Source organism: Megalobrama amblycephala, unplaced genomic scaffold, assembly GCF_018812025.1.
Source record: "Megalobrama amblycephala isolate DHTTF-2021 unplaced genomic scaffold, ASM1881202v1 scaffold466, whole genome shotgun sequence".
NCBI lineage: Eukaryota > Metazoa > Chordata > Actinopteri > Cypriniformes > Xenocyprididae > Megalobrama > Megalobrama amblycephala.
In genome coordinates this window covers 85,149-112,684 of record NW_025953394.1, presented here as the reverse complement: position 1 = coordinate 112,684, position 27,536 = coordinate 85,149, and the positions used below count along the sequence as shown (strand labels likewise).

Here is a 27,536-nt window from a genome sequence, read left to right as displayed (position 1 = left end):
AATCCGATATTAATACGATTAAGACAATACTCTGATTAAGAAAGAACCATGTAAACAGCGATGTTTTATTACCTTAATCTGACTAAAGTCATACTCGAAGTAAACACAAATCGAATTAAGACAGGTGGAGTATTCCTATTTTAGTCGCATTATTGGAGTGCATTGTAGACATGTACACACCTTAATCACACTATTAACGTCATGTGGGAGTTTTTGCCACATTTTGCCACAGGACACATAATACACACACGGCAGTGGTCAACCGTTTGATGGCAAACAAAAGAGCAAGCGTCAAGCAAGAAGCCACAAATCAAATTCCTCTCACCTCATCTCTCATCCAGTACCTCTGAGTTTGTCGTGGTGGCATGAATGAAAGTTGCCGAATTAAAGTACAGGAGGCCTGTTGCTGGAGAATTTGTATCCACCGTTGTCTATTTACACATGAGAGATAAAATAAATAGTAGCCTGGGCTAAATCGTGCGAACGATTTACTAATTTGTTCCCTCTATGTATAAATCGAGGGAACGAATTAGTAAATCATGCACACAATTTATTTATTTATTCTTGCATGTCATGTGCGGGCTCCGTATATATTTGCACGTATTGCATGTCAAATAATTAACTGCACTTGAGTTGAAGCTTTCGTAAGATTAAAAATGAAAACTCCCAAAACTGTATATGGCACGAACTGTGTGGTGATGTTACGTGAAATTCTGTAGAGAACGTCGGACAGCGTGCTGTGGGGACGTAATGACGTTTGCCCATTAATCGATCTAAGTTCTATAACATGTAAAATGGGAACATGAATGGAATATTCTAAAAGCAACTCATGTAAACACCTTAATCATAATATTGTCTTATTCAGAATAAGGTCAGTAATTAGATTACTGCTGTCCATGTAAACGTGTCTAGTGTCACAGACACGCCAGGCTCCAGCACCCTCCAATCACAGCGCACTCCCTCTCCGGAATACTAATCACCGTCACCTGCACCTCATCAGCACACTCATCACCAGCACTACTTAAGACACACTCACACACAGTCACATTGTCCGGTCTCATTTGCATTGAAGGACTTTCCTGAATGCTTACCTCAAGGACTCCTCTTGCTACTTACCTGTACTCTGTGTACCCAAGCTCTAGTCCTCGTCTTCGATCTGGTGTGAAGTGTTGTCTGAAGTCATCTACTCCATTCAGCAAGTATCATTCTCCATTGTCACTCTGCAACCACAAAAGGACTGTGTCATTCTCCATATCGTTCATCAGTCACGAACTTGCATCTGTTTACTCACCTGTTATCCTCCTGATACTCTGCTTGTGTTCAATAAACAACCTGTTAACCTATCTTCTGTCTCTCGACTGGTACTATTGTAAGAGTCAGGAAGCCTATTCCAGAGTTTAGGAGCCAAATGCAAAAACCTCCTCTACCTCCTTTTATGTACCGACCCTAACCCGATCCCAACCTGTAACCTAACATAATCTTGAAGTTAAATGGGCAGAAAATGCAACAGGTGGCTCAATGTTTTATGTGCCAAATGATACAGTAAAAAATATACAGAAAGTTTGGAAATAAAGAATTTTAGTATAAAGTAGGTCTATTTAAAATTCTATATTTTATATATTTCACTGTGGGGAAAAGTGCTACTAATGAAATACTAATAGTGTACTTGATTGTACTTGTCACGGTTCACTGGTTCAGTCGCGCTCTCTGTGAGTGTGGCTGTGTCCAAAAACTGGAAAATGCTGTCTTCGGAGGACACATTTCAAGGTAGGAAAGCATCATGTCCGAATCCAATGTTGGCTTCACTTCCTGTTCCCTGAGATACTGTTACGTACAGAAGGGGACGGAGACACAGGTATAGTTAAGATTGAGTTTATTGAACAACCAGAGATGACGGGCAGAGTGCAGGTGACTGAAGATGATACTGGATCTGATACTTGTCTTTATCTTTCCCAGGGATCGCGGATGCAGGCAGGCATGGAGCAGACGAGACAATGACACTCACTGGAGACAAGAAAACTCTAGGAATCACGGATAACGCTGGAGACAGGTAAGTAGACGTTAGCAGAGTCCTTGAGGTAAGCATAACAGGTAGGTATGCATTAACGAGACCGGACAGTGACTGAATGCTCTGGAGTGTCTTTTATGCTGCTGTGATGACTGGTGCTGATGAGTGTCAGGTGTGGTTTGTTAATACTCAGGAGAGGGAGTGTGTTGTGATTGGGTGAGTGTAGAGCCTAGCATGTCTGTGACAGATACCTTTATCTAATCGATTTTTGAAGGCAGCATACATGTATCCTTCGCTGCCTTCGATATCCCACAATCTTGTGCTTTCCATTCTGTGACAGTTGAGCTAGAAGTACATGTTGAGCTGAGAAGTACGTGTTGCACTTTTTTTTTAAATGTAATGTTTATTTTGAATTTTATATTAAGTATATTTGACAAATATCAATACTCTTTTGTTACAGAATGAACATGAAGTGAATATTATCTCATAAAAGCCTACAGTCAAATGGAAAACCCTATAATGTTACATTAGTGAACTACATTGATCAAAATATCAATAAATAATCAGATCATGTATTTTAGTAATTAAGGTATTGTTATTAAATATTAGAAATGGATTACATTTCACATGCAGCTGATGATTCATATAGCATTCAGACATTTTACATATTCATCAATTAAAATTGATCAAGTTTTATTATTTGAAAACAATAGAGAAAATCACATGAATTATGACAATAACATGTTCTTCATGAATTATGTTTGTGAAAGACACTTCAACTGAAAGGTAATTCTGACAGTAATAGAGATTGATGAGACACTACAATAAAAAACTGATTTCCATCAGAGTAGAGGCTGAGAAAAGAACGGATTTATCACACATTTATTCTGACATGATATTTCGCTGACTGTATTAATGTAATGAAGAGACTCTATAACATCTCACTGTCATTCTCACTGATTCATCATGAGCTCAAAGCATTATGGGTAGAATCTCTCATCAGTCTATTCTGATTCAGCAACACAGTTTCACTAATGAATTATTACCAACATTAAACCCAGGATAGAGCGGTTGAGTGAATGTGGTCTGGACTGTGTGGATGAGGCTCATTGTGTCTCCAGAGACGCTGTAGAAGGACAGAGTTCCTGCACTGTGATCCACAAACACTCCTACTCTATAGTGATTCTTCTTATTCACTCCTGTTCTCCTGCTGATGGACTCTACAGGGAGATCAGTCTCTAAATCATCATCATCCTCATCATCCTCATCATCCTCATCCTCATCATCATCATCCTCATCCTCATCATCATCATCATCATCCTCATCCTCATCATCATCATCCTCATCCTCATCCTCATCATCATCATCATCCTCATCCTCATCCTCATCCTCATCATCCTCATCCTCATCATCATCATCATCCTCATCCTCATCCTCCTCATCATCATCATCCTCATCATCATCCTCATACACTCCTGTTCTTCTGCTGATGGACTCTACAGGGAGATCAGTCTCTAAATCATCATCATCATCATCATCATCATCATCCTCATCATCATCCTCATACACTCCTGTTCTTCTGCTGATGGACTCTACAGGGAGATCAGTCTCTAAATCATCATCATCCTCATCATCCTCATTATCCTCATCATCATCATCACCATCATCATCATCCTCATCATCATCCTCATACACTCCTTTACTGCTGATGGGCTCTACAGGGAGATCAGTCCCTAAATCATCCTCATCATCATCCTCATCATCATTCTCATCATCATTATCCTCATCATCATCCTCATCCTCATACACTCCTTTTCTGCTGATGGACTCTACAGGGAGATCAGTCTCTAAATCATCATCATCATCATCCTCATCATCATCATCATCATCATCATCATCATCATTATCCTCATCATCATCCTCATCATCATCCTCATAAACTCCTGTTCTACTGTGGATGGGCTTTACAGGAAGACGAGTCTGTATGTTATTGTGTCTGAATGAGTATCTGTCAGGAGAGCAGATCAAACTCCAGGACTGATCATTATATCCAAACCAACACTCATTACCATCTCCCTTCCTGCGGATGCTCTTATATGCCACTGATATACGCACATATTCTCCATTCCACTTAATCTCCCAGTAACAGCGTCCACACACTCTCTCTCTACACAACACCTGAGGCCAATCAAATCTGTCTGGATGATCAGGATACCGCTGATGCTCTGGGTAAGTGTTAGTAATCACTCTGTTCCTCTCTGACAGACGGAGGCGTTCATTCACTGTGTTCAGATCCAGAGTGAGCTGATGGGAATCTGATGAAGATACAACACATCACAATCAGGAATTATCAATCTGTCTGATCTTTTAATCTACACTGTAAAAATGATTTTTGCTGCTTGTTAAATATACTTAATTAAAATATGTTAAAAACACACTATTACTGAACATTTTGTCCTAATTTAATTGTGTCCACTTAAATATGTAAAACTGAAGTTTACTTCATTCATTAGTGTTGAATGAACTAAAACTGGGCAGTGGATTTTTAGTTCCCAGCATACTTTGCTCTGGTCTGGATCCATTACAGAAACTTTCCTTCTTAAGTTCAGATCTGACAAATTAAAGGGTGGTTCAATGCGATTTCACTTTTTTAACTTTAGTTAGTGTGTAATGTTGCTGCTTGAGTATAAACAGTCTCTGCAAAGTTACAGCGCTGAACGTTTAATGCAAACGGAGATATTGTCTTTTAAAGTTATGGAAGTTTAATGCTTACAAAATAAACTAGCTTCTTCCCGGGTTGGTGACATCATAAACCCTTGCTATTAACATAAACACTGCCCTCTGGAACACGCAACAAAGTGGGCGAGGCCATGTGGCGCAGCATAATGGAAGCGGAAGAGTTGTTTACACCGAACGCGAGCTGTGCGATGCGACGAAATCTTAAAGCTCCATCAGTTCGGCAACTCTCAGGTCTGTTATCAATCAACCAATGATAGAAAAGGCAAAGTCTATCACTGTATTTCATTTATCAGTGTTTTGTCATCAAAGTGATGAACTACCCCTTTAAAAACATTATCATTTTTAAAGTTAACACATAATTCATGCAAGACACTGATATCACTTTCATGAGTTTCTCAGTGAATTAATATTTTACTTCTATTCAATTTCCTTAGAACTGTTAAAAAATTCAAATTTGCCTTCTGCAGAAGTAAAACGTCGCTTATTCAAGGACGTGCATTTATTGCATGCTGTTAAGCTGAATTTACGAACGGTTTGCGGAAATAACCACAACATTAACAGTGTTGAATGTGATGGTCTCTGTTTCCCTCTTGCTTTTGTTCCTTAGTCTCCATGTTGCTTATTGTTTGTATGTTCATTTCTTTATTAAAAACCCCTGCATTTAGATTCATGTCTCAGCCTGCTTTCTCCAGACATTACACCTACTTCATTTTACTAGACCAGCGAAATGATACAAACTTCACACTCATGTTCTTTGTCACCAATAACAAAATTTTCAACTCAAATCCCACAGGGATCCTGGGATCATCACCACCCAGTAGAAAATATATACATCCATATTTATAATGATCAAAATAATATTGATTCTGAGGAGAAAGTTGGTTCAAATAAAGTGGCTATTGTCCAATCTTTAATGGTGTTTTGTAAATCCCATTTAGATCTAACAGAGATTTGAGAAGCAATCATGAAAATCATTACAAAGAGAATTTGCTTTTGCAGAGCAAAAGTATCTTCTCAATGTACAAGTAAACAACACGAACCAGCTAGAGTGTTTGAGTGTGTGTGTCTGTGTGTACTTACATTTGTGTATTCCTGCTCTAATCCTGATCTCTCCTCCATGATCCACACTAGAAAACACACACAGTGTCACATTCACACACAGACACAAGTAAGCTTTTTAGATTTCTGAGGTAATTTCTGAATTTTCTATTAAAATTTATCAAAATGGTAGTAAATGTATAATATGGAATTAGGTGGAAATGTCCTAACAGTAGGAAAACACAAGTGTATACTTTGCACTTGGGACAACCCTTGTTGTGCCTTTATATTTACACGTTAACTGTTGTTTTCTTCTCACTTTAGATGCTGGAACAATAAACATCCAGGCCACAGCATCTGAAGTGGAAATTCTATTAAATCATGGTTCTGTAATGCAAGAGACTGTGATGATGGAAAGAGGAGAAGATCCAGAAGCTCACTTTTTTATTATTTTTTTCAAAAAACACATACACAAACCCAAATATATTCCTGTGTATATATGCACGATGTGTTGTGTTCAGCCTGGATGAAAATTAGCATTGTGTTAAGAACAAATAAACCTCCATTAGATGAAGCTGACTGGATACTGTGTTTTGACTGACACCCCTTGAGGAGAGCTAGAAATCAGTGAAAACGTCTCGGGTTACGAGTGTAACCCCTGTTCCCTGAGTAAGGGAACGAGACGCTACGTCAGATGACGTGATGGGAAGTGTTCGTGAAGCACCTCTGTATCCAACCAATGAAGAGACGTGACGTCAGAGGCGGGTGACGTCACGGATCAGGAAGCTATAAAGCACACCTGAACACAAAGCACGCCAGCTTCTGTAAAATGTCTGAAGCAAGCGCACCAGGTATGCAGGAGATACGGCCACGTGACGTAGCGTCTCGTTCCCTTACTCAGGGAACAGGGGTTACACTCATAACCCGAGACGTTCCCTTTCGTGGGAACTATCGACGCTACGTCAGATGACGTGATGGGAACGCAATCCCAACTACGCCGTGTCTCCGAGTGCCTGGCTGCTATCTTGTAGGACCCTGGCCCCCGGAGTAATATTAAGATTAAGATTATAAAATCTGATGAAGGTGTGCTGGGATGACCATCCAGCCGCACCACAAATGTCGTCCATGGAGACTCCAGATAAGAGAGCTCTGGGCGCGCCATACCTCTCGTGGAATGAGCGCGCACCACTAAGGGACATGGACATCCCACTGTCTCATATGCAAGTGAGATGGCCTCGACCACCCACTTGCTCATCCGCTTTCTTTCCTGATCCGAACTCGTAAAAGGAGGCGGGCAGAAAGCCTCGAGTACAATGGGACCTGGGACCCTCGTTGGAACCTTTGGAACATAGCCTGGTCTGGTATGCAGGAAGGCTTTTACCATACCTGGCGCAAATTCAAGACAAGATGGAGCGACTGACAGCGCTTGTAAATCACTGATTCTCTTCAGAGAAGAGACGGCCAGAAGAAAAATGGTCTCAAGTGTCAAGAACTTGTCTGACACCTCCTCTATTGGCTCGAAGGGAGCCTCAGCCAGCCCTTGGAGCACAATAGTGAGGTCCCAGGTCGGAGTTTTCGTGCGCACAACACATGTCTCAACCTGAGTGCACCACGGAGGAAGCGTACTACTAGGGGGTCTCGACCCAGCGAGGAGCCCCCTACAGGGATATGATGAGCCGAAATAGCGGCCACATATACTTCCAGCGTGGAAGGGGTTAAACCTTCCGAGAACTTTTCCTGAAGGAACTGAAGCACGTCAGAGACACATAAAGAACAACTTCCATTTATATAAGTACAGCTTCCTCGTGGAGGGAGCTCTGGAGTGAAGGATGGTCTCCACAACCTCGGTTGGGAGACCAGTTCCTATGAGCCTCGCCCCCTCAGAGGCCAGGCCCACAGTTTCCACATTTCTGGGCGGGGATGGAGAATCGTGCCACCCGCTTGAGACAGGAGATCCTGCCTGAGGGGAAGCTCCAAAGGAGAGCCGTGAAGTAGTGACATTATGTCCGAAAACCATATTCTGGTCGGCCAGTAAGGGGCCACCAATATTAGGTCGACCTTCTCCTGGCGAACCTTCTCCAGAACTCCCAGGAGCATTGAGACTGGGGGGAACGCATACAGACGTAGCCTCGGCCACGTCTGTAGCATGGCATCCAGCCCTAGAGGTGCTGGGTGCTGAAGTGAGTACCACAGAGGGCACTGAGCTGACTCCTCTGTGGCAAATAGATCGACTTGAGCTCGACCGAAAGTTTTCCATATCAACTCCACCACCTCGGTGTGGAGTTTCCATTCCCCCGGTCTCGCGCCCTGCCTCGACAGGGCGTCCGCTCCCACATTCAACCGCCCGGGGATGTAAGCTGCTATCAGCGAGAGGAGCTTTCCCTGGGACCAGAGGAGGATGCGACTAGCCAGCTTGAATAACAGGCGAGACCGCAAGCCCCCCTGATGGTTGATGTATGAGACCACTGCAGTGTTGTCCGTGCGGACCAACACATGGTGATCTCTCAGGTCTGGGAGGAAGTGTTTTAATGCAAGAAACACCGCCATCATCTCCAGCCGATTTATGTGCCAGGAGCGCTGATGGTCCTCCCAGAGACCCTGAGCCGAGCGACCACTCATGATCGCCCCCCAGCCAGTGAGGGAAGCATCCGTCGTAAGCATTACGCGACGACGAGAAGTCCCCAACATGGGTTCTGGGACAGGAACCAAGGCTTTTTCCACATGACCAGAGCACGAAGGCATCGCCGCGTGACTTTGATCTTGCGAAAAGGATTTCTCCTCGGAGAAAACCCCTTGGACCTGAGCCACCACTGTAAGAGTCTCATGTGCAGAAGGCCAAAAGTTATCACGTTGGACGCAGCTGCCATAAGACCCAACAGTCTCTGAAACTGTTTTAAAGTGAGTGACTGGTCATAAGAGACCACCGTCGTGTTGTCCGTATGGACCAACACGTGGTGGCCCCTCAGGTCTGGGAGGAAGTGTTTCAGTGCTAGAGACACCGCCATCATCTCCAGCCGATTTATGTGCCAGGAGAGCTGATGGTCCTCCCATAGACCCTGAGCCGAGCGACCACTCATGATCGCCCCCCCACGCCGTGAGGGAAGCATCTGTCGTAAGCATTACACGACGACGAGGAGTTCCCAGCACGGGTCCCTGGGACAGGAACCAAGGCTTTTTCCACATGACCAGAGCACGAAGGCATCGCCGCGTGACTTTGATAATGCGAAAAGGATTTCCCCTCAGGGAAAACCCCTTGGTCCTGAGCCACCACTGTAAGGGTCTCATGTGCAGGAGGCCAAAAGTAATGACGTTGGATGCAGCTGCCATCAGACCCAACAGTCTCTGAAACTGTTTTACAGTGAGTGACTGGCCTAATTTCACCCCTTTCACGGCCCCGAGAATGGAACTCACACGAGCAGGGGACAACTGCGCCTGCATCGTGGTGGAATCCCAGATTACACCTAAGTAGTTTGCAACCTGACTCGGGACCAGCACACTCTTTTTGGCGTGGAGCCTCAGCCCAAGCCTCTTCATGTGCGACAGAACAACATCTCGATGTTGAACTGCCAATTGTTCTGTTTGAGCTAGTATCAACCAATCGTCGATATAGTTCAGCACGCGGATGCCCTGGAATCTCAGCGGAGCCAGCGCTGCATCCACGCACTTCGTGAACGTGCGGGGTGAGAGGGATAGGCCGAAAGGAAGAACCCTGTATTGGTAAGCTTCGCCCCCAAAAGCAAACCTGAGGAACTTCCTGTGAGAAGGATGGATGGATACATGAAAGTATGCGTCTTTCAGATCTATCGCTACAAACCAGTCCTCGGACCTGATCTGAGGGATGATCTGTCTGAGTGTAAGCATTTTGAACTTCAACTTCCTTACAGATCGATTTAACACACGTAAATCTATGATCGGATGTAATCCTCCATCCTTCTTCAGAACAATGAAGTAGCGGCTGTAAAAGCCTGACATTTTGCTGGGAGGGGGAACCCTTTCTATAGCCCCTTTTTGCAAAAGCGTCGTAACTTCTTGCTCCATCACCAGAGACTGCTCTGGGGTTACCACTGTGGGAAGCATCCCGTTGAACTTGGGCGGTCGCGAACCGAACTGAATTCTGTAGCCCTGTTCTATCATGAGCAGCACCCACTTCGAATTGTTCGGGAGATTTTTCCATTCTTCCAAATATTCTACTAAGGGAACCAGTCTCTCGAGACTGGTCTCTGGTGTTTTTTGAGCACTTGGCTCTTCTATCTGACGCGGCGCACCGGCAGACAGACGAATCACGTGCTGGCCGACCCTCCTCGGAGGATCGGTGGAAACCGCTGTGCTCTGACTCACGCTTGGTGGCAGGGTTGACAGAACGGTCCCCTGAGGGCACAGAGGAGGACCCGATATCCGAATCCCCCCGGAGGGGGCTGCCCTCGAGAGATCCTGCACTATAAATGTCAGGACCTCTTCTTTGAAGCCTTCCGAGAGATAATGACGGTCCTCAGATCCGTCCTACCTCCGGACTTTTAAATTCCTCAGAATTTAATGTATTCAATATTTCATTGAATCCTCAAATTAAATGCAGCCAGTTCTTATATAAATATCTATTGAACAGACTGAATATATTTAGAATACAAAAAAGAATTATAGCTCGTAATAATTCGCAAGATATTTTAGGGAAAGAGAGAAAGGGAACTCCCGTCTACTCAGATCCCTTAATATATACATATATATACACATACACACACATGCATCATTACGGACACGTGATATATGTGGATATAACCCCTCTGTCAGATCCATTTGTGAACCCCGCGAACGGAGCCTCCGCCCTGCCTCAGCACAAGCGGGACCCGATCCGCGGGTAACACTCGCCATAATACGTGTCTTTTTTATATATAAATATATGGATTGGTGTGAGATACTCTTGTCCTCAGACGAAGAGATTGTGACTTGTTTATATGTGATAAGACAAACAACACCAAATAAGACACACAAGATACAGAGAGCGCTTGCTGAAGACAACAGAAGCTGGCGTGCTTTGTGTTCAGGTGTGCTTTATAGCTTCCTGATCCGTGACGTCACCCGCCTCTGACGTCACGTCTCTTCATTGGTTGGATACAGAGGTGCTTCACGAACACAAAATACAGAGGGTTCCCATCACGTCATCTGACGTAGCGTCGATAGTTCCCACGAAAGGGAACAGTCACTTTTTCAGTCATACTAAATAAGTTGGGATACAATTTTACTGATAGCGTTGCAAGGCAGTGCTGACAACAACTTTCTGTGTGCATGTATGTTTCTGTGTGTGTTAGAGAGTGTCTCCTACTGTATGTGTGCTTTTGTTTGGGTGAAAGCTTGAGAAATTAGGGCTGTCATGATAACTGCAATATTGTAATACAGCAATACTGACAAGCCAACCGCAGAGGATGGCAAGCAGCCACAAAAGATGTTCACTTTTTTATTATTTTTTTTTATTATTTTTATAAGACGTGCTGTCACTTTAATACACAGATCTAATATACACATGCAATTTCTTTCTTTGCTGTTCACAAACATAATAACCAATGGTGTTTATGTGAATTTTGCGTAACTTTGTGTGTATTTGACAATTTAAGCACAATAAGACGTGAAAGAGAAGTTAGTTTAATACTCACGAGATGTGCCGTCTGACAGACAGCTTTCTGTGTGCGTGCTTCAGTTGTGTGCGCTCAGAAAACCATAAATTAGAAGTTTAAACTGATATGCTGTAGCTTTAATAAACTAATGCAAATAATAAACTTTCATAATGAAGAACTGTTTATTCCTTAATGCTCACATTTTCGACTAATTAAATAAACATGATTCATCGAATATGTGGGCATTATGGCTATTGTATGTATATTGACACAATAATACTTCTGAGGTAAAATCAGCTGAATTATGCTATGAAACACATTGAAACACATCTACAATGATAATAAATATTATTACTTGCAGAGTTATTAAAGGGGAGGTTCAATGCGATTTCACTTTTTTTAACTTTAGTTAGTGTGTAATGTTGCTGCTTGAGCATAAACAGTATCTGCAAAGTTACAGCACTGAAAGTTCAATGCAAATGGAGATATTGTCTTTTAAAGTTATGGCAGTTTAATGCCTACAAAAACGACCGGTTTGGACTACATGAGATTCTTCCCGGGTTGGTGACATCATAAACCCTGCAAAACACGCCCCCGGGAACACACAACAAAGTGGGCGAGGCCATGCGGCGCGGCATAATGGAAGCGGAAGAGTTGTGTGCACCGGACGCGTCACACCGGACGAGTCAAAAGAAATAGAACCCATTATAATCTGTGATATTTTCTACACTGGATGCGGCGCTGAAGACAGCTTCCAGAATCTACACGAGTTCAATGCTGGATTTGCACAAAGGCTTTTACTGAAAGATGAAGCAGTTCCCACTTTAAAAGCAGAAGCTGCTGTTTATTGGCTTCAAACTGTAAGTACGCTTTATTGTTTGTACACGTCTTTTAAACGTATAGTTCTGTTGCTATTTTTGGTTGCATCAAGGACTTATACAAAGAGCAACTAATTTTTGCTTGGCTAACCAGTTAGCTAAATTTCTAGAAACACCAACAAACTTCTCTGTTCATAGACAAACAGTTGATCATGCTGTAAATTAATCGCTACCTTTACAAAAATGCCACTACTCAGTCATGTATTCAGCTACAGTAAAGCTTTAATCAGGATAAAACTGTATATTGAAAGCTAACAAACAGCAGTGACAGCATATCTAAACACTTTGAAAAAAAATGAAATACCATTCATAAATTCGTAATTAAAAGCTGCGATTGCAGCTTGACCCTCTTCATCTGGGTCTAATTCGGGCTCAATTTGATACAGCAATATAGACACCATTATTTACATTTTCACTGAAGCAACGGATGGTAAGGGGCGCAGTGTTTTCCGGACGCTTCAGCGAATCACAATACACTGGGCCAGCTACAATACACTTGCTAACCAATTTGAGCACACTGCGTATTTCGGAGGGAGTGGCTTCATAGAAGCAGGAAGTCAACCGAGCCGTTCATATGACAGTGGAAAAAGAGGTGTAGAATAAAGGTAAAATATATGAAAAATACAGCGTTTTCAAAAAAAACGAAGCATTAAGACATGTTAAACTGTGCCAAAAAAACACAATCAAGCCTAGAAAAAAAACACTGAACCACCGCTTTAATGCACTGCAATACCACACAGGGAAAAGCAGACTTTTAAATAATAAACAAAGCCAGTTTAACTCTGCTACTGGATGCTGCTGAAACGAAACTTTCTGTGCATGCACCAGATAAGACAAGTTTGACTTGCACATGTGTGAGGAGGGAATTTTAATTCTGGCATTATTCTGGATAGGGGGCGGGGAGCCGCAGCTCATTTACATGTAAAGAAACATACATGAAAACAGCATGTTTTTCCTTGCACTCAAAATGAGTATTTACAGCATGCATAATAAATAATCTGTGGGGTATTTTGAACGGAAACTTCATAGACATAGTCTGGGGACATCTGTGACTTAACCCTTTAAGACATATGGGAGAGTCAGTGCTTCCGTTTGCACGTCTTTGTTTAAGAGTCAATATAAACTGAAACCAAATAGGTAGTACAATAATTATTTTTGCATACAAAATCAGAGACTTTACACGCTCAGATCAAGCCTTCAATGTGCTCCTATTGCATTGTTTTCACCCTCCAATGAGTCTAAGTAATACGCGTTTTCAACAAAAAGAGCACAGCCACTAACTGAATACAAATATTCAGGAGCTGCTCTCTTCATCTGGCTTCGTTTGTCTGGAGACCATGCAGCTCAGTATCTTATTCGTCTGGTTTCTCCTCACTCGATTTGTTCTGCTGTCCTTATTCCAACCGGTTTCATCTACACTCTGGTATACAGCAGCAGAACTTTATCAACTCCGGCTCGGGCTTCTGTCCATTCCGCCACCAGCTCGAGTCCTGCACTCGGATATTTTTCGACTCCCAAGTTGTATAAATGCCTATAGGGGTTCCACTCGAAGCTTCAACAGAGACAACACAAACCCGATACCTTCACACTGGTCTTCCTGCCGTCGCCCCCCTAGAAAGGCCGGCGTACGGTCTGTGGACCGCACCGTGCTAGCTAGCCTTGCCAGACAGGCTAGCATCGGACGCGGCGAATGCAGCGTCTCCATTGGGCTGCTCAACGTTCGCTCACTCACCAAAAAGGCCTCTCTTGTTTACGATCTGGTGAATGATCATAACCTGGACTTTCTGTGCCTGACTGAGACGTGGCAGTGACCGCTGGACTTCGCCAAGCTCAACCTGACAACTCCACCTGGGTTTGTTTACGTCTTTCAACCTCGTGCTTCTGGTCGTGGGGGTGGCCTCGCGATACTTTACAACGAGAAATACAAAGTATCCCAACTCCCTGTCAGCGATCACCATTCCTTCGAATCCTCTGCCATACAAATCTCTGGATCTGTTCCTACCATTCTAGCTGCCATCTACAGACCACCGAATCCAAACCTAAATTTTTTAAATGAATTCTCGGATTTTATTACCACCTTATGCTCCCTGGCACCAAATATCATACTGCTCAGAGATTTTAATATACATATGGACAATTTGAACAACACTCTCACTAAATAGTTTTCCTCCTGTTTGGACAGTTTTGGACTACAACAATATATGGACTCTCCCACACACTCAAAAGGACACATTATCGATCTCATCTGTTGCTCTGGCATAACTCCAAAAAACTGTACAGCGTTTGACATCTCCTTCTCAGATCATAAACTTGTTTCATTTAAAGCTAAACTTCCACTTTTTAAAACTAATATATCCCGCTCCATCACATTCAGAAATATCAAAAATATTGATCCATCTACTCTCTCTTCTGCAATCGACAGAAAAATCAAAATCATCCACTTGCAATCTTGACCCGCTTCCTTCAACTTTGGTTAAAGTCTGTCTCCCTTCTCTGGCCCCCTTTATCACTGAAATTATACACTCCTCCCTTACCTCTGGTTCTGTTCCTTCACCCCTCAAAACTGCAATAATTACTCCCATTCTTAAAAAACATGGTGCTGATCCAAATAATCTCAACAACTTCTGACCAATTTCAAACCTTCCTTTTCTCTCAAAAATACTTGAAAAAATAGTTGCCTCGAAGATTCATAATCATCTCACTAATAATAACCTCTATGAGCAATTTCAATCTGGTTTCCGTCCACTCCACAGTACCGAAACAGCCCTAGTTAAAATCACCAATGACCTTCTTATTGCAGCAGACTCCGGATTGCTCACCATACTTATTCTTCTTGGCTTAACCGCAGCTTTTGATACAATCTCTCATCACATTCTCCTCAACCGTCTACTCTCAATTGGTATCAATAACACAGCCCTGTCCTGGTTCCCATTCAGTCGGTCACATTCGACGTACGTCGGACAGACCGACGAATAGGAATCTCGCTAGAGAGGCCAATCTACTTCGAGTGTAACTAAACGAGCCAATGCACATTGGCATGCAATCATATGCATCAGCTGCTTGCCTCGCAGCGCGGGTATATAATGAGCAGCAGGTGCGTTGCATCTTCAGCTTTTCGCTTCGGAGCCAAACTTCTGCAACAGTGTGAAGAAAGCTACTGAAAGCACGAGTGTTGGAAAACGAGTCAGCTCTTCGAGACGTCTCTTTGTTGCGGTGCAGGCGGACAGCGCAGCAGCGGGGCCGATTTTCTCCTTTGTTTTTCCTTTTGCCTTTTTATTTTGAGCAAAAAAGCTGTAGTCAGCGTGAAGGCCGATCTCACGGCTGGTGAAACGGTGCGCCTAGAGCGCTAAAAAGCTGTTGTTACAGCTGGTAAGAGAGCGCCTTCAAGGAGAGTGCACACGACAGGCTGCACATTTCCCTGTCTGTGTTGCAGCGGCTTTTCCCCTGCGTGCTTCAGCACCTAAAAGAGTCAGTCCTTGAAAGAGCTTACACAAGTAGTTCGCGTCTTTTTAAAGATGTCGTTCTACTTGTGTGTTTCTGGATGCGGTCGTTACCTGGCGCCTCGGGATGGTCACCAACGCTGCTTGGGCTTAAGGCACGCTGAGGCGGCGTTTGTGGACGAGTCATGTACCCATTGTGGGAAGATGACCGTCGCGGAGTTGCGGTCGAGACTCCAGTTCCTGCAAAGGGGCGGAGTCCCGGTCCCAATGCCTCATTCCAATCCTCCCCAGAGGGTTGCTTCGGGCGGCGGGACCGGTGACTTGAGGATTACGGTGAGCGCACTTCCTTCGGGGAACCAACCCCCTAGGAACCCTCGCCCCTCTTGCACTCTGCAGCCAGTAGAGCTGCCGGGGGAACACGGTGGACCACCCCAGAGGTGTGTACCATCCGTATCCTTCGGAGCTCCCCAAGACGACCGGATGTCGATCGCTGCATCAGAGGGTGAGCCTGACGCTTCTGGGGATGACGATTCGGCGCAGCTGCCTCCTTCGGGAGTGACAACTGTGCCCGATTCAGACCCGGAAATGATGGCTATGCTTTCCCGGGCCGCCAACAGGGTCGGGCTCGTGTGGAATCCTCCACCGTGTCCCGAGCCCTCGAGGTTGGACAATTGGTTTCTCGGGGTGGCAAGGGCTGGTTCTCAGCCCCCCACCCCAGTACCTTTCTTCCCGGAGGTGCATGAAGAGCTCACTGGCACGTGGACGGCACCTTTTACTGCCCGAAACCGTGTCGTGGGTCCTCCTCCCTCACCACCCTTGATGGCGGAGCGGCGAAGGGTTATACGCGCATACCCCCTGTGGAACGGGCCGTTGCTATGCAACTGTGCCCTAACTCCACCTGGCGGGGGGAGCCATCTCTCCCTTCCCGGGCCTGTAAGTACTCGTCGGATCTTACCGGCAAGGCTTATCAGGCCTGTGGGGAAGCCGCTTCTGCCCTACACGTAATGGCGTTGTTGCAGGTCCATCAGGCCAAGGCACTGAAGGACCTGCAGGAGGGTGGTCATGATCCGCAAGTTCTGCAAGAACTTCGTGCCGTGATGGACCTCGCGCTTCGTGCGACGAAGGTTACGGCGCGCTCAGTGGGTCGTGCGATGTCCACCATGGTGGTCCAGGAACGCCATGTCTGGCTGTGTCTCGCGGACATGAGGGATACCGACAAGGTCAGGTTTCTTAATTCCCCCGTGTCCCAGACCGGCCTCTTCGGCGACACGGTCGAGAACTTTGCCCAACAGTTCTCGGCTGTACAAAAGCAGTCTGAGGCCATTAGTCACATCTTGCCGAGGCTGTCAGCTGCTGCACCTCCACCGCCGGCGGCACCTCAGACTGCCCGTCGCCGAGGGCGCCCCCCTGCAGCCGCTCCCACGCCCCAGCAGCAGCAGCAGCAGCAGCCTCCATCCAAGTGGCGTCGTGGAGCCGGTCGCGGGCGGGGTGCCCAGCCCGTCCAGCCACCCCCTAAGAAGAAGGTTGGCAAGGCCAAGTCCAAGCGGCCCTAGGACGGGCGACCCGGAGATGGATGGGACTGCTCTTCAGGAGGTGGTGACTGCACCGCTCCTTCCCCCGGAGGAGGGCCGGGTGGAGAATCCTTTGTTTCCCTTTTATGTTCCGCCGCTGGCTCAACAGCCAGCGGTACCCAAATTTTCAATGAAAGAGCAGTTTCCTCTATCTCCGGGTCCGAAGAGGGCTCGGAGAGCAGTGGGAGGGCAAGAACCTCACCACTCTCATCCACCTCTTCTGTCGCCAGCAGACAGCAGCGAGCAGCAGGTAGGCAAAACCTCGACTGCTCCCTCTGTCCACCCGTGGAAGCAGGTAAGTGTTGCACAGCACACTGTGACCCCGCTTTGGGCCGCCTCACACAGAGAGCCTCCTGGGCCGCGTCCCTGAGTTCCACCTCGCTGCCCCGCGGCGGGTACGCCGGTGGTCCCCTTGGTGCCGCTTGTGCGGTCTCTGGGAGCCTGGCTAGCGCTCCCCAGTCCGTCTCGCTGGCTCCTTCTGACCATCAGGCTCGGCTATGCGATTTAGTTCGCCCGGCGCCTCCCCAAGTTCAGGGGCATCCTCTTCACTACAGTGAAAGATGCCGATGCCCCTGTCCTGCGTGCGGAGATCGCAGTCCTACTGGCGAAGGACGCGATAGAGCCGGTCCCCCCAGCCAATTTTAAGGTCGGGGTTCTACAGCCCCTACTTCATTGTACCCAAGAAAAGCGGCGGGTTACGACCGATCTTGGACCTGCGAGTTTTGAATCGGAGCCTCCACAAGCTACCGTTCAAAATGCTCACGCAGAAACGCATTTTCGAATGCATCCATCCCCGAGATTGGTTTGCAGCGATCGACCTGAAGGACGCGTACTTCCATGTTTCGATTCTTCCGCGACACAGGCCATTCCTGAGATTCGCGTTCGAAGGTCGAGCATATCAGTACAGAGTCCTACCCTTCGGGCTGGCCCTGTCTCCCCGCATCTTCACGAAAGTCGTGGAGGGAGCCCTCGTTCCCATGAGAGAACAGGGTGTTCGCATTCTCAACTACCTAGACGACTGGCTCATTCTGGCACAGTCTCGGGATCAGTTGTGCGAACACAGGGACTTGGTGCTCAGTCACCTCAGCCAGTTGGGGCTTCGGGTCAACTGGGAAAAGAGCAAACTCGCCCCAGTGCAGAGGATCTCTTTTCTCGGTATGGAGTTGGATTCGGTCGAACAGATAGCACGCCTCACAGAGGAACGTGCTCGGTTGGTGTTGAACTGCCTGAATACGTTCAACGGCAGGACAGCGGTCCCACTGAAATTCTTTCAGAGGCTCCTGGGGCATATGGCGGCTGCAGCGGCTGTAACACCGCTCGGTCTGCTTCATATGAGACCGCTTCAGCACTGGCTTCACGGCCGAGTCCCGAGATGGGCGTGGCAACGCGGCACGTTCCGGGTGCCAGTCACTCAGGAGTGTCGCCAAACCTTCAGTCCGTGGTCGGACCCTTTGTTTCTCCGGGCAGGAGTGCCACTAGAACAAGTGTCCCGGCATGCTGTGGTATTCACAGATGCTTCTGCCACCTGGGGTGCCACGTACAACGGGCATGCAGTGTCAGGGGTTTGGACGGGACCCCATCTGCATTGGCACATCAATTGCCTCGAGTTGCTGGCAGTACGCCTTGCTCTGAGCCACCTCAAAGGTCCGCTACGGGGCAAGCATGTACTGGTCTGTACGGACAACACTGCGACCGTTGCATACATCAACCGTCAAGGTGGTCTACGCTCCCGTCGCATGTCGCAACTCGCCCACCATCTCCTCCTGTGGAGTCGGAAGCATCTGAGGTCGCTTCGCGCCATTCATGTTCCCGGTGTGCTCAACCGTGTGGCCGACGAGCTATCATGAGCTGCGCTGCCAGGAGAGTGGCGACTCCACCCCCAGGTGGTTCAGCTGATCTGGAGAGAGTTCAGAGAGGCTCAGGTAGACCTGTTTGCCTCACCAGAAACCTCCCACTGCCAGTTGTTTTTCTCTCTGACCGGGGAACACTCGGGACAGACGCACTGGCACACAGCTGGCCCCGGGGCCTGCGCAAATATGCGTTTCCCCCAGTGAGCCTACTTGCACAGACCCTGTGCAAAGTCAGGGAGGACGAGGAGCAGGTCTTGTTAGTTGCGCCTTACTGGCCCAACCGGACCTGGTTCCCAGAACTCTCTCTCCTCGCGACAGCCCCTCCCTGGCCCATCCCTCTGAGGAAAGACCTTCTTTCTCAGAGACGGGGCACTCTTTGGCACCCGCGTCCAGACCTCTGGAAACTCCATGTCTGGTCCCTGGACAGGACGCGGAGGTTCTAGGTGACTTACCCCCTGAGGTACTTAACACCATCACTTCGGCTCGTGCACTGTCTACGAGACGTGCTTACGCCTCGAAGTGGAACTTGTTCGTCGAGTGGTGCTCTTCTCGCCGGGAAGACCCCCGAAGATGCTCGATCGGAGTCGTGCTTTCCTTCTTGCACCAAGGGTTGGAGCGTAGGCTGTCCCCCTCCACCCTCAAAGTCCATACTGCTGCTATCTCCGCTTACCACGACCACATAGATGGCAAATCTGTTGGTCAGCACGACCTGGTCATCAGGTTCCTTAGGGGGGCGAGACGGTTAAATCCTCCTCGTCCCCCCTCCATACCCTCTTGGGACCTCACTCTGGTGCTAAGAGCACTTCAGATTGCTCCCTTTGAGCTTTTGCTATCGGCAGACTTAAAGATTCTGTCTATGAAGACTTTGCTGCTGGTGGCATTGGCCTCCATCAAGAGGGTAGGGGACCTGCAGTCATTTTCGGTCTACGAATCGTGCCTACAGTTCGGGCCGGGTGACAGCTACGTGGTACTGAGACCCCGGCCTGGCTATGTGCCCAAGGTTCCTACCACTCCCTTCAGGGACCAGGTAGTGAGCCTGCAAGCGCTGCCCTCGGAGGAGGCAGACCCAGCCCTGGCTTTGCTCTGTCCAGTTCGCGCCTTGCGACTGTACATAGACAGAACTCGAAGCTTCAGGACCTCAGACCAGCTCTTTGTCTGTTACGGAGGCCAGCAGAAGGGAAAGGCTGTCTCCAAGCAGAGGATGGCCCACTGGATAGTGGATGCCATCGCCCTGGCTTACCAAGCTCAGGGCGTGCCCTGCCCGCTCAGGTTGCATGCTCACTCCACGAGAGGTGTAGCATCCTCCTGGGCGCTGGCTCGTGGCGCCTCGCTAACAGACATTTGTAGAGCTGCGGGCTGGGCGACACCTAACACGTTCGCTAGATACTATAGCCTTCGTGTCGAGCCGGTCTCCTCCCGTGTTCTCGCCTCAGGTCAGAGGCACGGAGAGGCCCCGACTTAGTGTCGGCTTGCTGCGCCACATGCGCGTTCTATTCTCCAGAGAGTCCCTACGGGCAGACCCTGTTGAGTCCTCCGGTTACCCCTCGGCAGCCGATGTGGCGGAGCGTCTGGCGCCAGGCCTATACTCCGTTGTATCCTTGAGAACCGGATTTAGGCTGGGTTCCATATGTGTGACCCTACGGGGATCCCATATGGGTTTTCTCCACAGTTGCTCCTAAACGAAGCCCGTGTCTTTCCCTCTGGGAGAACCCATCTCTCACCGAGTTGGAGTCACCCCAGTTCTTCCATATGTTGTACAACCTACAAGGTTAGTCCATATGTACTTCTCCATATAACTCCTTCGGGGAAGGATATGGCTTCCGCAGCGTTCCTTATCTGATGTAAGGCTACGCTTTCCCAGTGTTATCCAATAGTCTCACTGAGTGGGCTTTGGGAACAACAGTGATCGACCCTCTCTGTGTGAGCTCGGTCCCACCGTCCTTAGGCAAGGGGGTTCAGGTGGCTCACAACAGAGCGCTGGAAGAGGGCAGCTCCTGTGGCGCTTTGGTAGGGATTCCTATTCGTTGGTCTGTCCGACGTACGTCGAACGTGACCGACTGAATGGGAACGTCTCGGTTACAAAGGTAACCCTCGTTCCCTGAAGGAGGGAACGGAGACGTACGTCCCGTCACCACAGGCGTTGTCCTGCTGATGCTGCCGCCTGCTGGGTTCGGCTCCTCAGCGAAAACCTGAAGATGCAACGCACCTGCTGCTCATTATATACGCGCTGCGAGGCAAGCAGCTGATGCATATGATTGCATGCCAATGTGCATTGGCTCGTTTAGTTACACTCGAAGTAGATTGGCCTCTCTAGCGAGATTCCTATTCATCGGTCTATCCGACGTACGTCTCCGTTCCCTCCTTCAGGGAACGAGGGTTACCTTTGTAACCGAGACGTTCTCATCCTACTTGTCAGACCGCACACAGTTTGTTCAGTTAAAGTATTTTCACTCTGAAATTTTCCCCAGTCAAAAGTGGTGTGCCCCAGGGCTCTGTCCTGGGGCCCCTCCTCTTTATCATTTACCTTCTCCCCCTGGGCAATATTTTCAAGAAATTTGATATCAACTTCCACTGCTACGCAGATGACATTCAGCTCTACCTCTCCTCCAAACCGACGGCTTCATTCCCTCCCTCATCCCTCCTTGACTGTCTCCAAGAAATTAAAATTTGGTTTTCCCACAATTTTCTCCAACTTAGCGACAATAAAACAGAATTTATCATTATTGGTACAAAGTCCACTCTCTCAAAGACCAACAGCTTCCCTTTAATGATCGACAACTCTTCTATCTACCCCTCCCCTCAGGTTAAGAGTCTGGGTGTCATCCTTGACTGCACTCTCTCCTTCACAGCTCACATAAGCAACATCACCTGGTCCGCCCATTACCATCTCTGCAATATCAACCACCTCCGTCCCTCCCTCACCCCCAACAGTACTGCCATACTGGTTAATGCATTTGTCACATCACGATTAGACTATTGCAATTCACTCCTCCATGGTTTACCACAAAAATCCCTTCATAAACTCCAGCTAGTTCAGAACTCAGCTGCCCGCATCATCTCCAGAACCCCTTCTACACAACACATCACCCCTGTTCTCAAGCAACTCCACTGGCTTCCCGTCCACTACCGAATTGATTTTAAAATTCTGTTATTAACATTCAAAGCCCTTCACAACCTGGCCCCCTCCTACATCACAAATCTCATTCACATACACACACCTTCCCGTACTTTGCGTTCTTCTTCAGTCACCCTCCTGTCCACTCCATCTGCCCGTCTGTCCACTATGGGACTTAAAGCCTTCAGCTGCTCCGCTCCCCGACTTTGGAACGCTCTCCCACAACACATTTGTACTATAACATCTCTGGTTACCTTCAAATCACGTCTAAAAACCCACTTGTTCACAATAGCATACAATACCTGATACCCATCACTTTTATTATTTCACTTTTTTTTATTGTAATCTATGTTTTTGATTGATATTTTATTCTTGAGAGATGTGTTTGATTGTAAGGCGACCTTGAGGGTCCTGAAAGGCGCCTAAGAAATAAAATGTATTATTATTATTATTAAATATGTAGATTTCACGTGGCGTTTTTACTCATAACTTCATGAAACATGGACAGATTGTAGAAAATCATTATTTACAGCAGATTCACATGATTAAAATGAGCCCAAAATCAACAATATATTGCGTTGATCACAAGATATTACTCACAGAATGATGTAACATACTTGGCTAAAAACATGTCTCTCATCTTTCTGGGATGCAATGTGTATCCAACATTCCCGGAACCGTCCATGCTCGTTTTCCAATGTGGAATAACACAAAATAGGTATAATTTTGAAGCTTAGAGACTCTTAGAGAAGCTTAGTTTTTAATGCATCTAACTATTTCGATAAACTCCTAATGAGTGCTGAGAAGCAATTGAAAGCTTAGAGTCTGAACTTTACAATGTAGCCAGTTTGATTAACTCCTAAGTAGTGCTGAATTATTTGTTGATAAATAGAAAAAAAAGTGTTTTCATAATTTATTTAACTAAAAACAAATATGTAGATTGCACGTGGCATTTTTGCTCATAACTTCATTGCATTTTGCTCACAAAATGCACAGATTGTAGAAACTGGCACAACACTAATTTCAGTAGATTCACATTATTAAAATGATCCCAAAATCAACATAATCCATTACACTGATCATGAGATATTCCTTGTGGAGGAACAATTTTAAAAATGCCCATTAGGGGGCATAACAAAAATGCAACCTTGGTTCCAAATGCTGTAACTTTTAAATATGTTATGCCACAAAATTTGATCCAGATGCAGTTCATATGTAGGAGAACTTTACCTAAAAAGAAATTTTCTCCAATGTTATTTCCTTCCTGAGTTATTGCATATCAAATAAGAATTACAGTATCTCACAGAAGTGAGTACACCCCTCACATTTTTGTACATATTATATTATATTATATTATTATAAAATATTTACAAAAATGATGAATATAATCTCAGCACTTTCCTTTGTTTGCAGGATGAGAACACAGGACTGGAGATGGGGGACGAGGAGCTGGAGAATGGAGACGAAGGAGAATGGAGACATGGAACTGGAGACAAACATTAGGTAAGAATTCTTTAGGTGAGTCACATCCAAGGAGCACATACGGTGGGTCATAGATGGGACTAGACAAGGAGTGTGTGTGTGTGGAGATTCTTTATAAACAGTGCAGGTGATGAGAAACAGCTGGTGGTGATCAGTGGTGATTGTTGACAGAGTGCAGGTGAGTAAAAAGGAGGAATGCTGGGAAATGGAGTCCAGGGAAGGTGAAAAGATGGTGACCATAACAGTACTCCCCCCTCCTGGTAGGCGCGTCCTCTCGCTGTAAATGGAACAACTGTAGGGTGGGGGCCCTGGAGTCTTGACAGGAGAGTGACAGTGATGGTAGATATGAAGAGTCCAGGACAGAGCCGGCAACTCAGGTGACCAGGGCAGATCAGGCAGTTTGGGGTGCCATGGTGGTGTGGCCTCAGCATGGACCCCAGGTTCGGCCACTCAGGCCCAAAATTTCCTTGGGAGGAGCCACGGGTTTCTGGGCTGGAGCTAACTCTTGAGCAGGCTTGTGGGCTGGAGCGGATTCTGGAGCTGGCTCGGGGACTGGAGCGGAGTCTGGAGCGGAGTCAGGGGCCGGAGCGGAATTTGGAGCTGACTCTGGGACTGGGGCGGAGTCTGGAGCTGACTCTGGAAATGGAGCGGAGTCTGGAGATGACTCAGGGACTGAAGCGGAGTCTAGAGCTAACTCAGGGACTGGAGCAGAGTTTGGAGCTGTCTCAGGGACTGGAGCGGGCTCAGGGACTGGAGCCATCTCTGGGCTCTCCGTGAGACAGGAAGTCACCTCTGGACCTGGGACGAGGAAGGGAATCGCCTCTGGACTTAGCATGAGGAAGGCCTTTGGGGCCATCATTGGACACTGGACACTGGTCACGAGCTGAAGCCATTATTGGACCTTGGTCATAGGCTGAAGCAGACACTGCATCAGATTCAGGGGCTGGAGAAGACACTGAAGCAATCTTCGGCGGCGGCCTTCTTGACAGAGGTCTCAGGTGTGGCAGTGGCCATCTTGACTGAAGGCTCAGGAGTGGCAGCCATCTTGGGACAAGGCTCAGGAGCGGTGGCTTCATCGACTTCGCCTACTGTGAAGGACGAACCAACAAACCACAAAACGTGGTCTATATGTATTGAGCCAGGTTACCTGGGGTTGTGGTTGCTGGTGCTTGTTGGAAGAGTTGGTCATCATCCAAACCACTCCAGAAGACAGTCTTTAATGTACCGTCATTCCAGGGTACCTGGAGGAACTCTTCAACAAATGACTCAACTGGGCGGCCATTTTGAGTTATGGAGAGGAGCAGATTGGCAGGATTAATTGGGGTAAGGAAAATGCCCATAGTGCTGCAGTCTGTTATGGACTAGTCTTCTGTCACGGAACACAGACCAGGGAGATGGTAAGTATAAATGAAAACAGGCTTTATTGAACACAGTGGTAATTGCAATGGTGGATATGGAATGGGGTTGCAGCAAGGATGGACACAGAACAGGTGATTAGCCACACACACACATTTAACATTTAACTAACTGAGCACTTTCCTTTGTTTGCACGACGAGAACACAGGACTGGAGAGAGGGGACGATGATCTGGAGAATGGAGACGTGGAACTGGAGACCAACATCAGGCAAGGAATCGGTGGGTCATAGACGAGACTAGACAAGGAGTGTGTGTGTGGAGAGTCCTTATAAACAGTGCAGGTGATGAGAAACAGCTGGTGGTGATCAGTGGTGATTGTTGACGGAGTGCAGGTGAGTAAAAAGGAGGAATGTTGTTGCTGGGAAATGGAGTCCAGGGAAGGTGAGAAAGATGGTGACCGTGACATATACATGTATATTTATATGTAATACAATTATTGTACAATAATACAATATACATGTATATGTCTGAGTTGCCGTCTCTCTCTCTCTCTCTCTCTCTCTCTCTCTCAGAGATGTATAGTAACGAAGTAGAACTACTTCACTACTGTACTTAAGTACAAAAAGGCGGTATCTGTACTTTACTAGAGTATTATTTTTTTCTCCTACTTCCACTTTTACTTCAGTACATATTTTCAAAGAGTTTAATACTTTTACTCCGATATTTTTTTATGTGCTGCATCGTTACTCGTTACAATTATAAAAATGTTACGAATCATTCCATTCCACACCCACATTACCACTGCCAGAACGGTGGATGGCAGGTTTGATTAAGCTGGCACATCGAGCGAATCAAGCGATTAAGAAGACTGCGCGTGCTCCCGTTCTGCCTTTTGATCAGCGAAAAAGATGGACGAACCAAAAACACCACCTTACACCATCAGTAAGTTAAGCCCTTTTGCTAACTAGCGACATGCTGCGGTGTTCACTTAACGTTAACTAGCTGGCTATCATAAAGGCTGTCACGCAGCGCGTTGAATGGTATTTTTGACCCATCACTAATGTCAACTTTCTCTTATTTTATGACAGCCTACTGTTACCAAAAATAAATCGTAGAGCATGTCTCCTTTGGTGCTGCTTAATCACACGCCCGTTTTTATAGTGTAGTAGTGTTTTATAGGTTAATGGTAGTATAGATTTATACTGACATAACTAATGCAGGAGATTTCCTGCACCTGCGGCTGCCAAAGCCTTATTTGTTTGGTGAGTGATGTAGAATAGAATGCACTTGTCAGGGCGCATATAAGAACGAGCAGCGAGAGAGAGAGAGCGCCCCGGCCGCGCGCGCGCATTCACTGTCTTAAAACAACACGAGCGCTGTCTTGCTCTCAAATTGCTCTCTATTTGTTTACATAGTTAATGTGCACTGTGAAGTAACATATACAAACAATGAACAGCTGCACTTTTATTAACTAAGATTAACAAAGATTAATAAATACAGTAACGAATGTATTGACCATGGTTAGTTCATGTTGGTTATTAGTCTAATACATTAACTAATGTAATGTTAACAAATCAAACCATATTATAAAGTGTTACAAACAAGTTATTTACTCAGAACACCTCTTGAAATGAGAATATAAGTGTGCTTACCCCATTTTTTTAGTAAGAGTGGTTAGTAAGATTTAATCTTAATGAACTACAGTATTTTCAGGTTATTTATATGACAATGTGTAGAAAAATTACCTAAAAAAATAATTTAGCCTAGTTTAGACCGGAGTGAGGTGAAAACAGAAAAAAGTGCAAAGCAAGTTGTTGTTGTTAGCTAGCTGTTAATTTTATTCAATTGTATATGGTAGAAAATTACACTATTAGTCAAAATAAACTTTTTGGTAATGAAATCAAAGTGCTGACAACAAACAAAGCATCTCAACTTGTCTGCATCTCAAGTGGTACTTAATCACACTTAATCTGTTTGTTTACAAAAAGTTACAGTCAAAGGAATTGTGATTGTCGTTTAGGTTTATCATTTGAAATAATAAAAACAATATGATGTTCAAACTTTTGACTACTTTCTTTAATAACTACATAACACAATACTTGTACTTTTACTTTCAGTACTTGAGTAGTAAATTTTAAAAATAAACTACTTGCAATACTTAAGTACAAAAAATGTTGAATACTTTAGTACTTCTACTTAAGTGTGGTGCTTAAAGAGCACTTCAACTTCTACTCAAGTCACTTTTTTGATAGAGCACTTGTACTTTTACTCAAGTCTCAGTCTCTAGTACTTTATACATCTCTGCTCTCTCTCTCTCTCTCTCTCTCTCTATATATATATATATATATATATATATATATATATATATATACATTTTTTTGTTAAATATATACATACAGTATGTGCGTATTTATATATACATAATAAACACAGTACACACACGCACATATAT

General features: G+C 46.0%; 1 protein-coding gene across 1 annotated transcript in view; it reads right to left on the bottom strand.

The window, feature by feature from the left end:
- Nucleotides 1-3,052: 3,052 nt before the first annotated feature.
- Nucleotides 3,053-27,536, bottom strand: part of LOC125261702 (NACHT, LRR and PYD domains-containing protein 3-like) — a gene marked incomplete at its 3' end in the record, with an annotated part of 41,817 nt that continues 17,333 nt past the window's right edge. The window contains exons 8-12 of the mRNA XM_048180265.1: nucleotides 5,828-5,874; nucleotides 3,899-4,323; nucleotides 3,702-3,835; nucleotides 3,576-3,600; nucleotides 3,053-3,319 (exon numbers count right to left, since the gene is read on the bottom strand). Coding sequence (XP_048036222.1) covers nucleotides 3,053-3,319; nucleotides 3,576-3,600; nucleotides 3,702-3,835; nucleotides 3,899-4,323; nucleotides 5,828-5,874 — 898 coding nt within the window. The remainder of the gene's footprint in view (nucleotides 3,320-3,575; nucleotides 3,601-3,701; nucleotides 3,836-3,898; nucleotides 4,324-5,827; nucleotides 5,875-27,536) is intronic.